The 21,872-nt window shown below is 45.5% G+C and overlaps 1 protein-coding gene across 3 annotated transcripts in view; it reads left to right on the top strand.

The window, feature by feature from the left end:
• GRIP2 (glutamate receptor interacting protein 2) overlaps positions 1–21,872 on the top strand; it is a 216,085-nt gene that overhangs the window by 129,825 nt on the left and 64,388 nt on the right. Inside the window, exon 1 of one of the 3 annotated variants that reach the window (XM_031555581.2) lies at positions 17,248–18,062. The exons of the other annotated variants lie outside the window; for them this stretch is intronic. Within the exon in view, the coding sequence (XP_031411441.1) occupies positions 18,023–18,062 (40 nt within the window). The 5' untranslated portion in view covers positions 17,248–18,022. Of the gene's footprint in view, positions 1–17,247; positions 18,063–21,872 lie in introns of those variants that run through there. 3 annotated transcript variants of the gene reach the window in all.

Raw genomic sequence — 21,872 nt, 5'->3', positions numbered from 1 at the left:
GTTTGACGCACCTGAGACTTGATGCTAATTTGTGGACCTGCTCTGCATGGCATTTGTGTCTGCCTGCCTGTCTGTAGGGAATAGGGCAGTTAGTAAGCAATAAAAGTTCTTGCTCCATCTCTTCCCAGCATATCTGTGTGTGGGGGAGGCAAAATGGTCAAGAGAGTGTTTACAAAACTATGCAATTTTAGAGTATATCCAAAAAAAAGCCTGTAAATTAGCTATGAAAATAGCAGAGCTGAGAAAAGGTGTTTTGCTTGGACCACTGACTTTTTTCGTGAGATATGACTTTTTCCTTCTTTTGTCCTCCTGACATTGATGAGGGCATCCTGTGCTGTCCTCATCCCCAGCAGAACCTCAGAATCCTTTCTCATGTCTCTCTGTGTCATTTTGTTAAATGGTGACATGCAGTGGTGATGTGATGGAGATGGCACGTGCCAAGCTTCTGCTGAGGGTGATTGATGTGTGTGTGTGTGTGTGTATATATACACACTAATATTATATATATATATATATATCACTAATGCTGAGATATGTAACCAGTTTCTCCTACATTCTTGTGCCTGTGCAGCACTTGTTAGGGATTTTGTGGGCCATTCCCAAGCTCACAGACAGACGTGTTGCAGTTTTCTTTTGTATTTTCCTTTCTATGCTCAGCTGTAGCTACAAGGTCCTTCATGCATTAATGGTCATCTTTTGTTTTTCCAGTATATACCTAAACATTTTTAACAGTATTACAATTAATAAGCTGTGCTGCCCTGGCATTGTGCTGTTTTGTTCTCTTAACCCCCATGGCATTATGCACACATCCATACGTGCAGACCCACCGCATTGTTTTCTGCTGAGGTTCTCACCAGCTGCAAAGCTTTTGTATGTTAACTTTTTCTTTATTGAGCCGTTGCAAAACTTAAGTTACTGTGTGAATTTTGCATGAGGGGAGCAGCAAGGACAAATGTCAAACCAGGATTCTGTTCATGTTGAAAGGGTGAGAGAGAAGATAAAAGGGGTATCTTGTGCTTGTGTTAGATTCATTGGGAATATGAATGAATTATTATGATGACTGGGTCAGGCTTTCTCCTGGCTTACAAACCTGAAGGACTTGGTGCAGTGCCTGATTCTGCCTGATACATGGGTTTCTTGTGATGGTTATTATTTTTTAATTGTACAGCTGCTATTTGCTCTGATCAGCCTATATGGGCAACAGCAACAAACAGTCCATGCATTGCAGCAACATTTTTTTTTCTTGCAGGGTGATGCTGTGACCCTGTGTGCGTGTGAGGGAATAAAAACATTAAACTGCATCCCTCTCTGTCCCTGCTCTCCTCCCCCAGCCCTGCGTTAGCCATTTTACAGGAGCTGTAGACCCTCCCAACTGCAAGCACATGCTGCTCTCTTGTGGAGCTGCATGCGTTGCAGGCTGAGCCCAGCTGGCAGCAGGCTGCTCGCCTTGCAGACTTAGGTGGGTTGCTGTGCATGAAGGGCCTGGTTTAGCAGCTTCTGAAACAAGTGATGCTCCGTTTGGGAATGGGAAATGGGATTTGCAGGTGATAAAATGAGGGTTTTTCCTGTACAAAACTATATCCCCTGCATGGGATGTAGCACAGAAGAATTGTTTGTGGAGCTGACTTGGTTTTGGAAGATGGGTGAGTGAGGAAGGATGGAGTTGGGAAAGGTTCTCCATTCTGTTTCAGAGCTGAGTTGGTATGGAGAGGCTGATGTGCCACCAGCCAGCCTAACTGGGATGTTAGAAACCTGCCTGCATGCCCAGCAAACTCCCTGCATATCCTGTGCCTGCTGTGCCACAGCATGAGGCAGTCACGGCACTGGTCCCTGCTGAGTACAAGGCAAGAGGTGGAGCAAACTTGAGATCTGGGCTGCTCCCAGAGGGGAACAGGAATTGCAGCTCTACTGAGGAACCTGCTGAATCCCAACGTTGTCTTTGCAACTCTTGAAAGCTTTGCTAAATAAACAGTGCCTATCATGTCTGCTAAAAGCAGGGTCCATTTTGGAGAGAAGCTCTGTTGCCCCGTAGGACAGGGAACAGGGAAGGTTTGAAGCTGGGCTGCAATCACAAGAGGGCAGAGCTGGCTCGTGGTCCTGAACTCCTGCAACCGTGGGGGACATCGGGAGCCTGTGCTGGTGGCAGTCAGGACTGTGATAGGTATGGGGCTGTGAGCAGGAACGTGCCTCTGTCCTTCTGACCCTGGCCTTGTGCATCAGTGTTACTGGGGAGGAATATATGAGTAAGATGAGCCTCTTGCTTGTGACCCTGCAGCTGCACTCGTGCCGTGCTTGTGGGAATTTCACTGTGCCATTAATAAAGGTTTCATATTAATATTGATGTTAGAATTGAAAGCATCAATTGAAAGCATCATGATTGTTAATCAGTGGCTGAATGGTGGCTTGAGCAGTGCTAGTAATGATATGTGGTAATAGGGCTTCCCAGGCAACCTCTGACCTAAAACACACAAATGGCATAAATGCAAATCATGGGTCCAGTTTGGATTGAAAATTGTGGAGGCATCATTGCTAATGAACATGTCTTCCTAGCAGAGTGCTAGTGTCTGTTGTAGTACTGCCTGGAAGGAGCTGGAAGGATCACAGTGGGATCTGACTCTTGATCACCTGTTGATGGCTGCTCTTGGCACTTATTTTGAACATACTACTCTATACTATGGGAGTTCTTCTGGGTTGGGAGAATAGGGTGGCATTCCAGTTCTATTTCCTGTAAAAATAAATAAATGAAACAGAGTTGTAAAACTGAAGACAGAACCATGGCACCATCCAAAACACACTGGCATCTCCCATGGCTCTTCCTTGCTGTGAATGGCACTGAAGAATAGCCCTCCTACACAGCTTTGTTAGGGTTTGCAGTTGGCTCTGCTGATCGGTCAGGCTACTCTGGTGTGTGTCTGTGCTAGTTAGGCACAGAGCTCATGTCTGCATCCTGGATCCTCCTCTAATGAGGTGATAGCAGATGGCACATAGCATTAGCCTTCTTGGCTGCTCTCTTTACTTACTTTCTTATCAGACACCTACTTGCTCTTGTGCAAGTAGGTGATGGCTGAACTCCATTCCATGAGCTCTGCTCTCCAGCAGACTCCTCTCTTCTTAATCTTGTTCCCTTGTATTGTATGCAAGGAAGGTAAGACAGAGGGGCTGGGGGAGGGAATTCAAGCCAGAAGCAGCCTATAGAGTAGAAGAAAACTATAAGAGCATCCTAGATTGTATGTCTTTGAACTCCACTATTTTCAGTATTGTTCTTGTCATCCTTTTGTATTTCCCCCATACCTCTATCTTATCAGTTTTAGGAGTTGCTTTGAAATGGATTTTTCCCCAATTTACCCTCACTACCTCATTTGTTTAATTCAAATACTGCTTTAATCCTTTTCTGGCCCTACCTGAGCCCAACATTTTCACAGGAAATTAAAAACTTATTTCACTGGTTAGTTGCTTGCTCCCTGGTTTGCTGGCTGGGTGCCTAATGCTTGGGTTTTGTAATCTGCAGGGAGGTGGTGTCTGGTAGCACACAAATGGTGCATAAGGTAGGTCGAGCTAGTGCAGGCATGCAAGCATGCCTCAATAGCTCCTGGAGCACAGCCAGCTCCCAGCAGTGCCAGCCGGGCCAAGGGTGACAGTGTGTACTCATCTAAACAAGCAGATGCTCTTCTCTGTTGCCAGTGTGTAGCAGAGGTGCTTATGGCAATGCAGAAGAGCCTGATGGTGGGGCCTCTGGCTGTGGGTTCCAAACTAGAGCAGCACAAGAGGGGTCCCACAGCTGGATGCTGCAATATCTCTTCAGGATTCTGTACAGAAGCAACATCAAATGATACTAACTTCCTCTATTGATCTCCAAAGAAAGGTTCCCCAAGGTACTGTGCATGAGGTGACTGGGAATGCTTTTCCTTGGGTGTCTTTCCAAGAGAAGTAGTCTTTTTTCTTGGGAGGAATTCAATTAACAAGGGAGCTGGGGATAAATGTTACCCTCCCCTTAATGGGAATGTACAGGGAACATATGTATGCTAGACTTGGCTTGTCTTAACAAGACTGAAGAGCCTGGTCTAAGATGCAGAGCAACACTTCTGAAATTGCTTAAACCTAAACCTATCCCTAGGCAACAACATTTGCTTCAGTGAAGGCTCATCTCACACCTGTATGCTCATTATAGCTGAGTTCTGTTTAAGCATACTCATGGTAGAGCAGCCCATAAAATACAACCACTTATGCTTCAGTCATCTTATCCCCACTAAGTAAAAAGTGAGGATTGTTTGTGCCTCTGAGAAGAAAATGCCACGTAACACAACTCCTTTATACCTAAATGTGTTCCTGGTAGAACAAAGCCACTTAAAAACAGCCGTAGCAAGAGCGTGACACTGAGGCTGAATGGGACCTGGTGCTGCCTTCTGCCCTAAAAGCTGATTTGGGAAGTGTCCTGTACTACCTTAATACAGCATCCTTTTTGCAAGTGCATTTGAACAACAGTCTTGGGAACAACCTCAAACGTAATACCTGATCAAATTCTGCTCATGATGTGTCAGATTAGCTGCAGATGCACTGCCAAAGCAGTCTTGTTTAATAGATCTCTATCTTCTGTACCAGTGGATTGAAACGGGTGAAAAAGATCTGGAGTTCTGGGCCACAGCATGTGGGAGGAAAGCAGCCTCTGAGTCACTGCTGGTTAATAAATGACAACAGAATTGAAATGCCTGGAAAGTCCCAACCATACTCTCATGTAGATTGCTAATTGTTGATCATCTGCAAAGCTCTGACCTAACTTCCTTGTTTCCCTAATGAAAAAGAGGATTAAAATGGCCTTTTCTCTGACATTTCAGCTGAGCTGTAATAGCATGCAGAAGGCACTGAGTTGTGGGGTGGGTGGGATGCCCTAGGCTCCCCTAGTGGCTCATCTCCCCTACCTCCCCCTGCACAGCCCTGCAGGGACCCTGTGGTGGTGGATCCTGGCAGCTGCCTCTTCTCCCATAGTTGTGAGAACATGGTGCAAAGAGTAGCTGCCCCCTCTTATTCTGGGAGGAGTCCCAGGACGTGATGCTGAAAAAAAGGAGGAGTGCTGGGTACAGAACTGCTGCTGCCTGTGCCAAGAGCCCCTTTTAATTCCCCAAAGGATGAGGGTACTCTTCCAGCATTTAAAGCTTGAGGCTCAACCAGCTATGTGTGTCTTGGGTTGGGGTGCTGCGTAATCTAAGATATGCATGCTGAGATAGCATGAATGATGAGCTTACAGCTCGCTTTGAACTCAGTCAGAGGAAGGGCCAACTTTGGTCTCTCTGCTGACAACCCCAGGAGATCAGGGCTTTCATATTTGTGTTTTAAAATGACTTTTGCACCTAAAACTGTTGCTGACTAATTCTACAAAAGGACATGCTGAAGCTATAGCCTGGGGAGATGTTGGAAGTATTAGTAGGTCATTGACTAAAGCTGTGTAAAGCTTACCAGGGTTGGGTTTGAGGTCAGAGCCTTGCTCCCAGATGTGCAGACACAGGCACACACCTGCCTCCGGCTCCTCTGGGCTCACTGTACTGCCAGCTCCCTCCTGGCTGTCCCCGTCTGCCTGATCCTCTGGAAGGAAACACAATGCTTTCCTAAGTTTAACTGCATAAGTACTATGGATGTTATCTCTTCTCCCCCCACCCTCTTTTGAAAGCCACTTTAAAAACTGCACAGCGATTTAAGTGGCAGCTTGATGGGAATCCATAGCAAATGACTCTGCAATTAGTAAATCTTTCCTATTGTGACAGCTCTATTATTAAACTGCCACACATGCCAGGCTATTAATCCACTGTCTCCTCAATCCTCATGTTATCCCTTCCTTGCCCATCCTTTCCACCATTTCTTTTCTTGTTGTTTCAAGTTTCTGCTGCCTTCCAGTGGGTGTTTCTGGAGAGGGAGTGGGAAGGTTTGGTGGCACCATCTGTGCCAGGGGAGGCTCAGCTTGGACATCAGGGGAAACCTCTTCTCCGTAAGAGTGGAAATGCATTGAACAGGCTGCTCAGGGAGTGGTGGAGTCAACTGGAGGTGTTCAAGGTGCATGGAGAGGTGGTATTTAGAAACATGGGTTAGTGGACAATATTGGTGATAGGTGGATGGTTGGACTTGATGATGTTAGAGGTCTTTTCCAACCTTAGCAATGCTATGATTCTATGATCTCTTAGGTGCTGTCATCCACAACTTGCTTGAAACTTTTGCTACTTCATAACTAAAGAATGTGAAACTCCTCATTGGCAAAAGCCAAAGTTTAGTCCTCAGGAAATCACCTTTTGTTTTCAGGAGGGTGAAGGGGTGCTGTGGGAAGCTGTGGCAGTGAATGGGTGGCAATATCGTCTTGGTGGAGGGAAGAGCTCCCTCCTGGGAATAGTCACAGCTTTCCCAAGATCAGGTAGTGGAAGAGGACTTCTCAACCCAAAATCTGAGGCTTAAAAACTGTTGTGTGGATAAAGTGAAAGGCACCCAAAGTCATCCATAAAGGAGTAGCACCTTATTTTTGCAGACTCTTTCCTTTGGCCTCAGTCACTTAAATGTGGCCAAGATGGTGCAAATCAGCTCTGCAATATGAATACCTAAATGATGTCTGCATCCTGTTGCTATGGGAATTTCCCCAAAGCCTGGGTACGTGCACAGCCTTGGTGCTGCACTGGGGATGTTGGATGCCTGCAAGCTGGGGCATCTGGTCAAAGAGATCTGCAGGGCTGGCAGGTCCAGGGAAGGGCTTCTGTCTCCTGCAGCTGCTGAGGCATTAAAGAACATGAGGGTCTGCATCCATGTAGTGCCAGCTTTGGTCCCATAGAATGAGGGATGGGCTTCTGCTGAGTTTGCTGCCCTCTGTCAGCTGTTATTTAGGAGGCTTTTAAATACAGTATTATACTCCTAATTGTGCTGAAATCCCTCAATCTGGCTGGATTTATTTGGAATTATGATCTTTTGCTCAACTGCCAAATCCAGTCAAATGCCATCTACAGGGAGCGAGGGCTACTGGTGCTCTTGGATTGCCTCAAGCAGTGAATCCTGGTTTCTTTGTGGCAGTGCTTGCAGTGGAGGCTATGTGGAGGCTGTCCCTGGAGGAGGAGAAGGTGGGAGAGCAGGGAGCTCCTTTGGGAGGTGGCTGATATGGCAGCGATTGGACTGACTGGTGAAGGACACTTCTGTCTTCCTACTCCTCCAACTCACCATTCTTCTGCCCAAAGGACTTCACGTGCAGAGTGAATTGTTCCAGGAGTTACTCAGGCTATCTATGCTTTGTATAGTTAAATAGTCTATTAAAATAGTCTATTAACACAGCTGCAATTCAGATCACAAATATCCCTTGCAATGGCACAACTGCTGCCTAAAAAAAAAGACCCTACTGGCTTGCATGATACTTCTAAAGGAATCTGGTTCTTAATTACACTTGAAAATGACAGGAAGTGCAGGTAATCATTACCAGAGATCCCTGGGTCACCATCTGCTTTGCACTCGATGCTCTCCAGGAGCATGGAGTTACTGCTGGTGGCACCTGGAGTCCTGCAATGAGGCGTTGATGGCCCTTTGCCATCCTCAGGGCTGTGTGTTGGCTCAGAGCACTGTAAGCTTCATTGCTCTGATTCTTTTGGTCAAAGCCTGTTTTCCTCTTGTCTCCCCCCACCTCTTAACATACATGCATCAATCCACAGCTATGTAGAGAGCAAGCCCATAATTTTCACTCAAATCTCCGTGTCCTATTAAGCCTTGTGCTGCTTCTTAGCAACAAATTAATAGCTGAGAGAAAGGGCTTTACAGTACAATATATTTTAGAGAATGAATATTCTTAAATTACCATTCTGTGAGTAACTGGGGAGAGTATTTCTGTTAGAAGAAACTTTTTCTAGGGATCTCTTTTCGACCTGTAGTGCCAGCTCCTGTTGTGCAGTAAGTCTGGTTATTACTGGTGTCAGGGATGTCAGCTAGCATGAAGGTGGGAGACAGCAAAAGCAAGACTTCAGAGCTCTTTTGAAAGCACTCACATTTTCTCTTTGTGCCTTCTTAAAAAAAAAAAAAATAAGTTCTTTGGGGGGAAAAAAAAAGAGGCAGTCAAACCTTTTTTTTTTTTTTTTTTTTCTTTGCCAAGTTTTCAGCTTCTAAACGTGGTTTCTTGGCAGTAATTCCTACAGTGTTGATTCTGGCCTGAATTCTGTGTGTTTGCCTTTGTGCAGTAGTGCAGCTTGCAGCCGGGAGGCTCTTGGGGTTGTTCCATTCCCCTTGCACAGAAATATGCTAATGGAGTAGGAAACGTAGCACTGAGGCACGAACTTCTACAGCACGCTGCTCCTTGGAACAGCAGAAACAAGGGATAGCACAGTGAAATGAGATACTGAGGGAACAGCTCTGCCCTGAATATTGCTCTGAACTTTGTGGTGATAACGAACGAATAGCTAACTGTGGTGCTTGTTGCCACATGTAGTTGAGGCAGCAGAGTACACACTTGCTTCTTGGTGTCATCCAAAGGTGCACATGAAGAGGCTTCTTGCACACACACTGGGTCTCTGAGTTCATGGAGTTGTGAGAACACCCCCTCCTTACCCATGCATTTACCATTAGTATCCAGCTAGGTTTTGATACCATCATGTGCCCATTGTATGGGTGTTTGTCATCTGCATGCTCAGTTTTCTCCCTCAGTTGAGGACATGCTCTGTGTGATAGAGATCCCTACTGAATGCGGAGTGATGATTGGCAAGAGTTCATCTTCATTTGAACGCTAAATGCTCAACTTCTCCAGCTACCGAAAGACTTGATTTAAGGCAGCAATTTAGTGACTGTTCAAGACAGGGGTTTGAATAGGCAAATATTTGGCCAAAATGTGTATACATTCAATTTCTAGAACCTAGTTGAGCTTGAGAGATTTCTCTGCCTGGTGCCTATTCCATACACTCGTGTCTTCCACTGCCATGTGTTTGACTGAGACATTGCTGTATGGGTGGTGCTTGCTGTGCTGTCTTGCTGGGTTTTGGTATGTTCTCTGTGACAGGATTCAGCAGGGAACTCTAGGCTTGAGGAGGAGGGATAGAGGAAGCAGTTAATGAGCCGTATTTGTTGCTCTTTCAAGAGATGAATCTCCTCTCTAGTTTACAGATTGCTAAAGTTAGGCACTTCGTTCCATGCAGCTGAGATGAATTGTTCTCTAGGGAAAGGCATCTTTCTCCACCATCCTGGAGGAAACCCAGGTGATGCTCTCCTGTCTGTGGGGCACTGCTCCTTGATGGGATTGATCCCTTGTTTAGCCCTTTCCTGGAAAATACTGCTCAGCACTGCTGAGCTTTTGTGTTGCAAGCACTAGCTTTGCTTTCCTGCCAATTCAAACACCAAATGCTTCATCCTTCTCCCCACTGCTTGTGGCCCCAGGAGCTCTGTTGCTTTTTGAAGGCAGGGTCTGGGTGGGGCAGGCAGGCCCACTGCTAAAAGGGAGGTGTGGCCTTCCCACCATCTGATAATGGAAATATGAAAAATATTTATCTGGTTATCCCTCCTGGATCTTTCAAGGAAGCATTGCGTGCCTCGTTTTCCAAGGAGTGTGGGTGCAGGTTTCCCTGCCCTGTAGCAAAAGTATTTGTGCTCTCTCAGCTTAAATGGAAGTTGCTCTTTGAGCAGCTCCTGTAAATCTTCTCCCAGCCCAGAGAGCAGCAGCCAGGTCCTGGCCACCCTGAAGTTTGTGGAAGCATGCGCTGATTTCGGGATAATGTCTTTTCTGCCCATGTCCAAGTGGCGCTGGCTACCAGTTACGAAAGGAGAATGGTAAATTTGTCTGTTAAATGCTCTCTCCTGCAAGATTTATTTCCCTCGTGGGTTTTATAGGCTAATGCTGTGTCTTTCGTGATGGGGATGTGTGGTGGAGGAAATTTATTGTTCCCTTTCTAATAGATGGCTGTAATTTCATTTCAGAACGGCCATTTTATGTGTGAGAAGGCAATTCCATTATGCCACTGCACAGCACTGGGAGCATCTGTGGCAGTGGGGGCATTTGGATTAAAGAGAGTAAAGGCTGCACATCTGCTGCCCTCCACCCCTGTTCACAGAACACAGTGTTAATCCTAAAGAAAAGAGAGCAATTAGCTTGTAAACCCTTTCTAAACCCACTGGAAGATTAGCTATTTTCAATTAAAGCTTTTCAGCTGGAAAGAAAATGGACTAAAACTTCCAGCTTTTTAAAAATACTATTATTGACTATGTGGTTTTATTTCTGTCAATTTACATCCTTTATAATTAGCTACTCTGGGATAATTAGGCCTGATTTGTGCCATACCCTGTTCCCCACTCTTTCCCCTTATAATACAAATGGCAGACAGACTTTGTAGTCCATCTTCTGCCTGTTGCAACCAGCACAGACCCACTGTTGTTGCCTACACCCACATCAGTGATGAGCTGTAAACAGTACTTTTAAAGGTTCCCGTAACTAGTAAGAAAAAGGATAAACCTTTACCTACCAGTGTGCTGTTCTTGTGGGGCCCACATGGGAGGGGAAGGCTGATCCCATCTTGCAAACCTACAATAAGAAACAAAATGCGGTTCCTCGGGGCGCTCTGCGCACTCCAAAGCCAAAATATTTTATTGTTTATCACTGATTCCATTGCTTGGAGGCTGCCTGTCGCTGTGTATGGCTCCACTATGGCCCGCCTTGGGACAGAAAACTGATCACTGCAGGGCCTTTGGGGTCATCCCTCTTTGCTTATTGTCTTTCCTCCCCTCTGTGCTTCCCGTGGCTGATGCCCATGGTATCATCTCGGGGGCTTGAAGCTTTGGTCCCAGGACTGTGGCCAGCCCTACCTGTGCTGCTGGCAGTGGCTGTACCACACAGAATGCACCAAGGCTGTTTTTTCAGGCAACTGTTCAGTTGTGTAGGCTGAGGTGCCCAGCAAGGAAATTAGACCTCTGACCACGGCCAAGGACGTTAGAATGAGGTAAGCTCAATGAGCTGTCTGAATGCAAAACTGCCCAGAGGCTCTGACTTCTGGGGGTGGTGTGGGCTGTGCTATTCTGAGTCACTGGAATGGTTGGCATTGCTCTGTACATTGGCTGTCTCCCAGGCAGACCTTGGCCACATCCCACCTTGCTGTGCTGTCTCTTCTAGAAGAGTTGCTTCGTGTAGATGCTGTAAGGTGTAAGAGTGGATATAAAAGCCGTTACAGTTTTTTTTGCTTGTAAGGAATATGGCTCAGTACTCTTGGGATCTCGCTAGCCTTATCGTGTGACTGATACCAACGTTGTCTTTTTGCAGTTGGAGCTCCTTCTGCTATTTCTTCCTCTGTCAAAATGCATGTGAAAATAGCCTTGCAAAACATTTCACATCTCAGCTAGTTAACACAGTACCTTGGAGAGAAGGTATCTGATGCAAGAGAGTACAAATGAAGGCTCATTAAGCAGGAATTCAGTGATTCTGCTGGATGCCCCAGCAATTAAATTTCCTCTCGATTCATATGCAGGTCAGGAGAGTTTGGAGGAAGAATACAGGAAGCAAAGCACTGTGGCTCTGTACTATGCAAATTAGTGTTAACATGGCATTTCATTTATTGTTAATGCATTGTTACACAGCTACTCATTGAAAAGAAACTGTGTGACAACTGTGAAAACTTATGACCCACTTGCTTATTTATCCCTATGCGTTGGCAATGGTATCTCTGAAAATACCAGGAGAAATCTTTTAAGGAAGATGCAGAGGTTTTCTTTCCACATAGAAGAGTGATGTTAGATACTGACTCAATGTTCAGACCTGTCCTTCCAGCCACTGTAAGCTGTAGTGCTGCACTGCTCTCCTCTTGGGGGTGAGATGTGCCAGAGCCCGTGGGACTGCTTCTGGAAGGAGACTTTGTTTGGGTTCAAGTGCCAGATCCTTTGGAGCAAGAAGAGTGATTTTTATTTTATTTTATTTTATTTTATTTTATTTTATTTTATTTTATTTTATTTTATTTTTTTTCTCTCTCCAGTCTTCTGCCGCAAAGATCTCTGGATTTGTAGCTGCAAACAATTTGCTCTCATGCTAAAGCACTGATCCCTACTAGCCTAGAAGGTGGGAGCTGCAAGTGTTTTGGTTTCCCTCTGTGGCATGACTCCGCTTTTCTGCATGGTTCCTCCATCCCTGCTCAGTTCCCTGCTGGGCCACTTCAGTGTGTGCTCAGGATGATTTCTCTTGTGTCACTGCACAGCTGAGATGCAGTTTTTTGGGGGTGACCTCTGCTAACAAGGTCCCCAAGTTAGCTCTTTTGCATCATTAGGGCTAGCTGGGCAGTAGGGGATCTTGCACTCTGCTTCAGCCTATTTCTCTTCCACTGTTTCTCTTAGCACCACTGGAGTCTACAACCCTGAATTATTCCTGTTCTGAATACCTAAATCAAAAAATCTTTGGGATAAATTGTGGGATTTCCCCTTGTGGTCAGTGATTAAGAAAATAATTGCATAGCATATATACAGCATTAACGGAGAAAGATGTGCTCCATGCTGTCCTGAGGACCACTGCTCTTGGCCTTTGTGTAACATGGAGTAGGGATTTAAGTGAAGGACCCACAAGTGTAACTGCTCCCCGTAGTTCAGAGCAGTGCTTCCTTCAATCTGATCTTCTCATACTGGAGTTTTGTGCCAGTTTGTATAATCTGTGCTCACCAACTGAAGTGTTAGCTAAAGGAGGCAGTCAGGAGGAATTGCCTGGAGGAGGCAGGTTAACCATTAAAGTTAAACCCACAAAATCTGGAAAATGCTTTGAAGTGATGCAAGAGCACAGCTTCAGGCGTGGCTCGGCAATGGCTCTTGACTCCTGTTGACTCAAGATGCACCATTTTGCTTCTCCATTTTGCTAAAAATCTTCTAGCTAAGTCAACTTAGATGCTTGCAAAAAGAAAGGGCTGAGTAGGCTATGATTAGTTTCTGGTCTTGCAATGAAGAATAGACCGATTTGGAGAGAAACAATCGATGTTGTCCTAGGAATGGACTCGCTAAGGACTGGGATGTTTTCCCCCAAGAAAACACATTGTTTGTAGTTTTGGCAGGTGAAAGTGCCTATGCTTACATGTACATGGAATATGGAAGGAAATGTTCCCCTGCTCTTAGGAGGGAGAGGGAGGGAGATTGCCTGGGGGACATTGGTCACTGGGAAGAGATCAAGAGTTTTGAGTTTTAAAAACTGGAACATCCAATCACTGCAGTTCTTGGCTTTCTTTCCTGAGAGGGGAGCGTGCTGCTTTAACATGTGTTTCAGATAGATCAATGATGCTGGTGCACAGGCAAAATCCATCACTGGGGAGTGCCAGATTGCTGGTGTTGCATGGAGGGGTCACTGCAGAGCTTGGTTCTTCCCATTACTCAGAGCTCCAGGAGGCTGCTGGCATTCACTGCCGACTTCTCCCCCACCACTTCCCCACTGTGCAGACGGGCAGTGACAGATGCAGATGGCTCTTTTGAAAACGGTTAAGCAGAAAAATGTACAGTGACTGTATCAGTGTGCTTATTAGAGATGAAGGGGATGGGCGGGGGTCTTGGAAGTACCCTCAGCAACATTCTCCATCTCTCTGCTCTGTGTGCAGCGATGGCTCTGATTGCCTACTGGATGGGTAAATGCATCCCACTGTGTTCATTACCTAAAATAAGTTAATGTTTAGGACTAGCTGGTGGAATTTGCACTTAAAGGAAAGAATAATCAAAGAGTTCTTATGAAATGATTTAAATTCCAGACTTCTTAAAAAGACCTTTTTAAAAAGTCCATTTTCATCTCCCCATAGAAATATATAAGTAAAGAACTGTTACATTTTGAGTCAGCTTCCTAAAAACAGGGCATCTGCTTAAGCCAAAGAAAAGCCCCATTGCAAGCCTCAGGCTGCGGTGCTGTTGTCTGGGGTTTCTGAATAAGCACAGCTAAGGAAAATTGGAGCAGATGAAATGGAGCAAGTGTGAGGCCATGGATAGTTGGGTAATCAGCTGTGAAATTTCTTTCACCAAGAGGGTAATGGACCTTCTTCTTGTCCCTCCTCCTCTTCCCCATCAGCTGTAGCCCAAAATCAGTCAAGGAGGGGCATACACTCCCCAGACCTCTTGGTTTTGCAGAGCCAGGCTGGAGTTCCCAATTAAAACCAGCTTTCCCAGCAATCCACCTGTGAGCAGCAGGTCTGGTGTGCCAGAAACCAGTCTTGAGGGGGTGATGGGCTGGCAGAGAGAACTGCAGCCCAATGCAGACCGCAGTGTGTAGGGGTGCATTTGTAAATTGAAGAAGTAGGTGAGAAGAAGGGGATGGCAACGTAAAATCTCTATTTAAGATCTGAATTTAAAAGAAATAGCGAGCATCTGCGTCAGTCTCTTCTGAACCTCCCCTAACCCAAAACAATTTCTGTTGCTATTAATGTGATCTTTATGTGCGGTTGGAACTTTGGCGTTTCTCGGAGCACTGTAAGTGTGTGTGGTTGGGTGTTTTTCCTCCTCGTTTTTCTCTGCCTGACTGTTCATTACGTTCATTCAACTGTCTTCAGAGAGTCTCCTGAGGCTTCCTAATGTGGAGTGATGTAAGATGCTCTGTGTGTTCTCCCAGGCTCAGAGCATGTTCACTGCTAAATGGTCCGTTGCAGGATCTTGTAGTGTTGCACGGTCCTGTGACTTCTGATGAAGATACTTCTAGAGGCGATTAAATAAGTAATGGTTAAAGTCACAGGAACAAATATCCATCAAGCAGTGGACTAAATCACTAACATTTTGAACAGCTTGTGATCTTCCTTCTGCTGTGCTCTCTGTCTTCTTTGCATAAAAGTGTATTCTGCAAATGTCATCCCAACCAGTTTAGGCCGTGTGAAGTTTCCAGCTCCACTCCCACCAAAGTTCTGGGAGGACTTGAAAGTTTGCTTTGGGGAAAGAGAACAAGTTCAAAAGCAGCAGAGTATTTGTTAGGTACAAGAAAAAGCAGGTGCTAGTACATATGTATATAGGAGGGTAGCTTTCTTGCACCAGGTGAATTTTGCTCAAAGGTCAGCCTGTTCTAGAAAAGAAAGATTACCCTTTTCTCTGGACTGATGTCTTATGGGCCGGTACTGCCTCTTTAGCTGCATGCTCCCCTCGCAAGCCCACATGGATGTTTCCAATAGGGACCACTTGGAGGCCGTTCCAACATGAACTTTCCTCTGCCCATTCTCTCCTCGGCTCAGTTTTTACATTGAATAGAAACCAGAGAAAGCATTCTCCATGTCCTCTTTACTCCTGGGGAGCAGTATGTGCCAAGAAAACCAAATGGAGTTCACTGGTTTTTTTTTGTTTGTTTGTTTGTTTGTTTTTTACCCGGTGTTGAAAGGCTTTGTAACACCCCCTATACCCCAAATCTACTCCTGTTTCCAGTGGGCACAGTGTTTGGGTCAATAAATCATTCTTAGGTGAGGCTTGTTTCATAGAGTGTTTTTAGAGAGCTTTTAGTTCGGGGCATACAAGCATAAAGTTAATGCCAAGAGCTGGAGTGTACAGACTGTTGAAAAACGATGGTTTAGGTTGGTGCCTCATGGTCTTTTATGACACCTATATATTTTGATATCACAATGTGTCTTTTCTGGCTGCCTATTTTTTTTTTTTTTTTTTTTTTGATGTGTGTGGTGTGCCCTTTTCCTTCCCCTTGAGAGACTCAAGCTTTTCACTTCAACTGGTCTTAATATACTGCCACCTGAAATAGGAAGCAAGCATTGTGTTTTTATGGGTTTTGGCCAGAAACCACAGAGTAAATATCCTCTCTGGGCTCCTGGCAGGCTGTACCACCTCAGTAAATGCCACAAACAGTTCTGGATTGGAAATTCCAAAATGCCTCTTCATTTTTGATGGCAGAAGAGGGATGGGACAGCTCTTCCCAGTTCTCACCACAACCCAAAGCAGCTACAACTGTGTAGCAGACTAGTCCTTTCCTGCCATTTCCACTGAGACATGGATTAGTGGGCAATATTGGTGGTAGGTGAATGGGTTGGCCTTGATGTTCCTAGAGACCTTTTCCAACCTTAATGATTCTCTGATTCTCAGTGCAGCAGATATTCTGGGAAGGTCTCTGTGGTGGCATGAGTGTAAGTGATTGCTTTGAGCTTTGCCTTAAAACACCCTATGGAGATGCCCACTTCATGCATCCAAAGCAATGTGCTGTTCTCAAATTAGCATCTTCTCCTTATATTTATGGTGCAAATGTAGATTTTTTTTTTATTTTTTTCCCCTTAAGATGAGATTTCTTTGCAGGAAAAACATTAATAGCCATGTGAAAAGATTTCTAATTACAAATTTCAGCTCAATTTCTAATTAAGTCTATTGTCAGACTGAACAACTTCTTAAAAACAAATTATGGACCAAAATATCTCTTTTGGAAGTGTTTTTTTTCTGACTTAGTAATTTTATTGCTTTTATTTAAGTTATCTGTACATGAAACAGCTGAGTTTGAACCAAAGTAGAGATGTTAGAGCCTTTCAATCCAAGCAAAAACCTCTGGCATTAGGCTGAAACCCAGTTCCCACTCTGAGTGTGGGGTCCCCAGTTTGCAGAACTTCCTGCTAGCACATCCAGCTGTATTCAGGCCCTTCTGAGCTATCCAGATTTCATTTTCCTAAGGAAAAGGCTTTGCCCACGAGTTTCCTTCAAAACTTCCAAGCTCTTGGCCATATTCAACCAAACACTGAAGTAGACTCAAACTCATCTGACTCTCCTAAAGAACCAGCCTTTGTGCTGCTGTGCTCCGCTTGCACCATCTGTGCATACAACCTTGCCTCTATAGGTGATGTCGGTTCCCAGGGGATTGCAGTGCCTATGGATAAGCTGCCTTTTGGATGTGAGATATGGGCTGATGAATGTAAATGCAGACTGTATCTCACGGCATGACTGATGGCTGTGTTGTGCTGCAGCTTTGCTGCCTGCCCTGCCGAGTGTCCGAGGGAGGTCACCTCACTGCATCTTCAGTGCAGCAAAGGGAGCAGATGCTGGTCTTCTGAAACAATTTCCAGTCCAGTGCCCTATGCCCACCCCTAGAGTAGGACCAACTGCTTGAGGGTAAAGCAAGGAGCATCCTGCCGTGTCCCAGCATTGCCCCAGAGCCCCACCGCTTGCCCAGACCCCAGCAGGGGGCCTGCACGTATGGTGACGGTGTCTCTGCCCTTCCTAAGAAAGGGTTAAGCTGAGTTTTCAGGAAGCGCTGCAGGCAGGCCATAAGACTGCAGCTTCATGCTCCCTTACGAGCACCCGGCATGTGTTTGGGAGGCAGCGTAATGCTTTGACAGCAGCTTGACATTGCCTTGAAAGGTGCTGGAGGCTCTGCAAGCACTTGCCAGGGGGGGGTGGGGGAGAGGGAAGTGTGTCAGGCAGCGCTGCAGCCGCAGCCTCCTCTGCTGCTGCAACTTGGAGGCTCAGCCGCCAGCCAACTTCTGCAGCTGGCTGTGCGCGCAGCTCTGTGCGTACCTCCGCAGGACCAGCTGCCGCCTTCTCTCTTGTCCCCCTTTCCCCACGGTTTTTTTTTTTTTTTTAATTCTCCCCCTGCCTGAGATCCCCATGGAAGCGCTAGAAGGGCTCGTGCTGTGGGCTGACAGCTCTCCGTGGGATGCTGCCTGCTCCCAGCCGGCACAGCACGAGGGGCAATGCCGCCGGGAATGAAGCGCTCTGCATTCGCTGCATCTGCCGGAGCCAGGGCTGGCCGGCTGCCTCCCCTCCAACCAGCTGTTCCCTGTAATCACTGCGCTCCTAACTTTTGCTTTGCAATGCTTGATGGCCACTCGATCCAAGCCAACCACCACGGGATTTTAGGACCGTAGCCTTCATTTTCCTATCTCTATACAGAACTGGGGAGCCATGTAAAGACGTTTCTTTTGGAAGGATTGCAACATTTTTAGAGTTCTTGCAAACTGGACTGTCTGCGGTCCAGGACGATTTCTTTTTCTGTCCCTACGGTGAAGCAAGGAGCAGTGTGTGTTCTGCAGCCCTCCTTGGCTGCGGGTGGCAGCGAAAAGTGATCCCAGAGCAGTCGGGGTGAGAGCAAGGAGTGCCTGCTGCAGTTAGTTGAATGGTGTGATAGCTAATAGCAGACATGCTTTGTGGACTGAAAAAGGATTTGCAATCAGACTTTGGTGAGTGAGCCTATATATGTGTGTGTGTATATATATATATTTTTTCCCTTCTCCAACAGTTTGCTTTTACTTATTCTCATTTCCTTTAACTACCTTAAATATCACTAACAGTTTCAAAGCAGAGGGGGAGGTTTACAAATCCAAACCTTTGCATCCAAACTGTGACTTAATTGCTTTGATTTTTGAAAATCAAAATCTCTGGAAAGAATTTCTCCCTGTGACCACTGCGAGCACCCTTCAGGCTGCTTCCTGCCTTCACCGCCTTGGGCTGGAGGATCAGCAGAGCCAGGCTCCAAATACTGCGGAGCCTTTGCAACTCTTCTGTTTTAGTGAAACCTAACGATAGCTCTTTTTCAAGATGAGCAGTGAATGGGCTGAGCATTTAGCAGTGGTAGAAAGAGGACTGGTGCAGGGAAATAAGAAGTAAGGGACTGCTGAACATGGTGGGATTGCTGCCATGTCCCCTCCCCCCATCTCCAGTGTAACACACTGCTACGTTTTCTAACAAATAATTTGGCTTAAGCTAGAAATTTGCCATTTCAATGAGATGCTGACGCCTGTTTTGGAAGCCTCAGACGGGCTATTTGCTTTTTTCTGTGGAATTTAACGTAGCCATTTAACCTCTGCTCAAGAGTGGGTTGATCAGTGTAGAAAGGCACCTCTGCAAGGGGCACAAGCACCAGATCCTGGCCCCAGGCTCTCCACCATGGATAGGCTCTGTTATTTCCAGCTGGGTGCGATGTTCAGGTACTTTCTTGCATGCTGTAGCTCTGCTTGTTGCAGCTAAATATACTGCATGGAGCTTGTTCTGCTCTGCTGCAAGTGTTCCCCTTCTGAAAGACATTGGAGTTGGAAGTACAGAGGTAATTTATGGTGTTGGAACCGTTTTACTTTGCCTGAAGCAGGGTAGGATTGACTTTGTGCTCTCCTTGGTACAAATATTCAATGCCCTAAAACACGAACCTAACTCTAGAAAATTATTGTTTTTTTTTTTTTTTCCCCTCCCTAAATCTGAGAGGTGAAATAAACCAGGTTCAGTGCAGCTCATCCTGGTTGTGTTGCTTAATCCTATGGGTGGTGACTAGATGCGATATGCACTTGCTGTAGCAGCACAGCAATGAGTAGTCAGGGGGGTGGGGCTTGTTTCAAAGCTGTCCAAGCCATGGCGATGTGTCCCAGTAGGCAGAAGAAGCCTAAACACGTGATTTAGCAGGACAGGAATGCAGCTGTTCCATGGAAAGATCAAAAACCAGCTTGGCAGGAATTCCATTGCTCTTGGGGCTGAGCCATAAAGTGGGCCCCAGCACAGGGGTGGCTGGCACTGGCTGTGCCAGAGAAATCCCAGCCATGGAGGAGAATCATTTCTCTGGTTCCATGTCACTGGAGGCATCCGGTCCTACATTCATGCAGGTCTCCATGGTCGCTGTGTTGCTGCAAATTGAGTGAAGGAATGAGAAGTATTTTTGGTCTCAGGCTCAAACTTCTAATGGAGTTTTCAGCTGCCTGTATGTCCTGGTGTCCTCATCCCATAGCTGGAGCCATCCTCTCCACCTGGCACAGGGCAAAGATGGAGAGAGGGAATGATGGCTGTTTTGTTTTGCATCTGCCATTTCTCCTTTTCCTCATGCACAGAAAAAAGCTTTGAGGGGGACTGATTACAGTGCATTGGGTTTGATTTTGCTGAGGCTTAATTGAGCTCTCTCGGCTACTCAGCTGATTTCTCAATGTTTTATAGCGTGTTTCCAAAAAAGACATGGCAACAAATCATTCTTGCAATTGTAGGACTTCCCTGAAATGCCTTATGGCATTTCTGAAGTCTGGGGAGAAGTTCTATATTTTGCTCTACTAAACTTTGCATTCAGTTAGTCCTTACTGCAGGATCACTGCAGGAGTGGGCAGAGCAATGGAGCCAGCTCAGTCTCCTTGCTGCTGCAAGTGACCAGCTGAGGTTCCTATATATAAGAGGCAAAGAAGAAATACTGTAGATCAGTATGTACTTCTGTGCTTTTCCCTTCTGTGTTTTTTGTTTGGTTTGCCCTCAGAAGATGTGCTTTTAGCATAAGTGATATTGAAGAAGAGCAGTGCAAATTTCCTGTGCTTTCTTACTGAGCTGCAAGCTGCATCCCTTATTTGCAGGGTGAAAGTGCCCTAGGAAAGAGATCTAACAGATCTTTGCCTCCTCCTGCCTGCTGATTTTTACTGCTCTGTGCTGTGTTTTCTTTGAAATGGCCCCAGATCATCACAACTTCCAAAGAGGCATGGGGAGAAATAGAGACAGCATCTGAAAGGATGGAGAACTAAAGCGTGGAGTTAGACTAAGACAGGAGGAAATCTTTACAGATAAAACTTCTATGAAGAAAGATTTTATCTTTCTTATGAAAGAATTTATCACAATAGCACTATTTAATATAACTCCTGCTCATCAACCTGCTTGCGTCACTTGTCAGCTTTGCCTCAGAAGCAGCAAAAGGAAGGATGAAAAGAAGCTGGGGTGTGTGTACCAAGACAGCTCCTGGGGTCTGGAGTTGAATCACAGTGATTTTAATTTCCTTAAGCCAAAGTGGATGGAAAGTTAGAGAAGTCTGAGTTCGCCTTGTCTGTTCTCTGCCTTTCTTGAGCTGTAGTACCCAAATCTAGACTCTGCCTTCAAGGCGAGGCTCTTTGTAAGGTGGGTAAAAAGAAAGGATTTACAGACTTCCCATGCTATACCCATCTTTCTAGATACCACTGGGTGTTTGTGGAATTGTTTCATTTGTGATCCACAGTATCTGAAGAGCCTATCTGCAAAACTGTCACTTAGATCTGTTTTTTTCTATCCTGAATTTGTTAATTTGATTATTCCTGCCCAGTTTTGTTTACTTGAATGCACCTCTGTGTGTTTTCTGGATCATTCCGGTTTCATAGCATCTGATTTATAGAACCATAGAATTAAGATTGGAAAGATCTCTAAGATCATCAAGTCCAACCACCCATCTACCACCAATATTGCCCTCTGAACCATGTTCCTCAGTGCCACATGTTTATGGTTCTTGGACACCTCCAGGGTTGGTGACTACCACTCCATGGGCAGTCTGTGCCAGTGCTCAACTGTTCCCTCTCAGAAGAAATTCTTTGTAATATCCAACTTATTCAAAAATCTGTTTTCCAGCCTACTTTCAATCCTTCATAACTGGTGCCCATCAGCAAACTTAATAAGAGCAATCTCTCTACAGTCATTCAGGTCATTTTGTGAAAACCTGGAGCCTTTCCAGACTGGGATTGGCCCCACAGAACTTCATTTAATACATCCGTCCCTTCTGATTGTGAGTAAGTGATGAATTTTCTCAGTGTGTGGTTTTCCAATCAATTTTGTGTACACTTTATAATCATCTGTATCCTACTTCCCAAACATGCTTATAAAAATAGCATGTAAAACCATGTCAGAAGCATTTCTAAAATTGAGATGTAAGAACTTGCATTTTCTGCCTACCCAGAAATGATGCTCTGTTATAGAAGGTAGTTGAGTGAGCTTTCTGTTGGCTTATTTGTGGTAGATCCAGGATTGTGGTTAGTCCTCTTTTTCTTTCAGCACCTCACCATAGATAGTCCATTCTGGGAACTGAAGATAAGGTGATAAATTTGTCATTCTCCTGCTCCCACTCTGATATTGTTTCTATTTCATTTTATTTTGTTTTCCCAAGTTGAACTCTACATCTTGCTCCTTTGCTGTCCTGTGATGTCCTACCCACCCTCCAGGAGATCTGAAGAATACCTGCTGATGGCATTAGGACTTTGGTGTCCAGGATTCTGAAGTTTTTTTGACTACGTGAG

This window comes from Meleagris gallopavo, chromosome 14 (genome assembly GCF_905368555.1).
Source record: "Meleagris gallopavo chromosome 14, MGAL_WU_HG_1.1, whole genome shotgun sequence".
Taxonomy (NCBI): domain Eukaryota; kingdom Metazoa; phylum Chordata; class Aves; order Galliformes; family Phasianidae; genus Meleagris; species Meleagris gallopavo.
The sequence above is the reverse complement of the archived record's forward strand: the minus strand, read 5'-3'. Positions and strand labels throughout refer to the sequence as shown.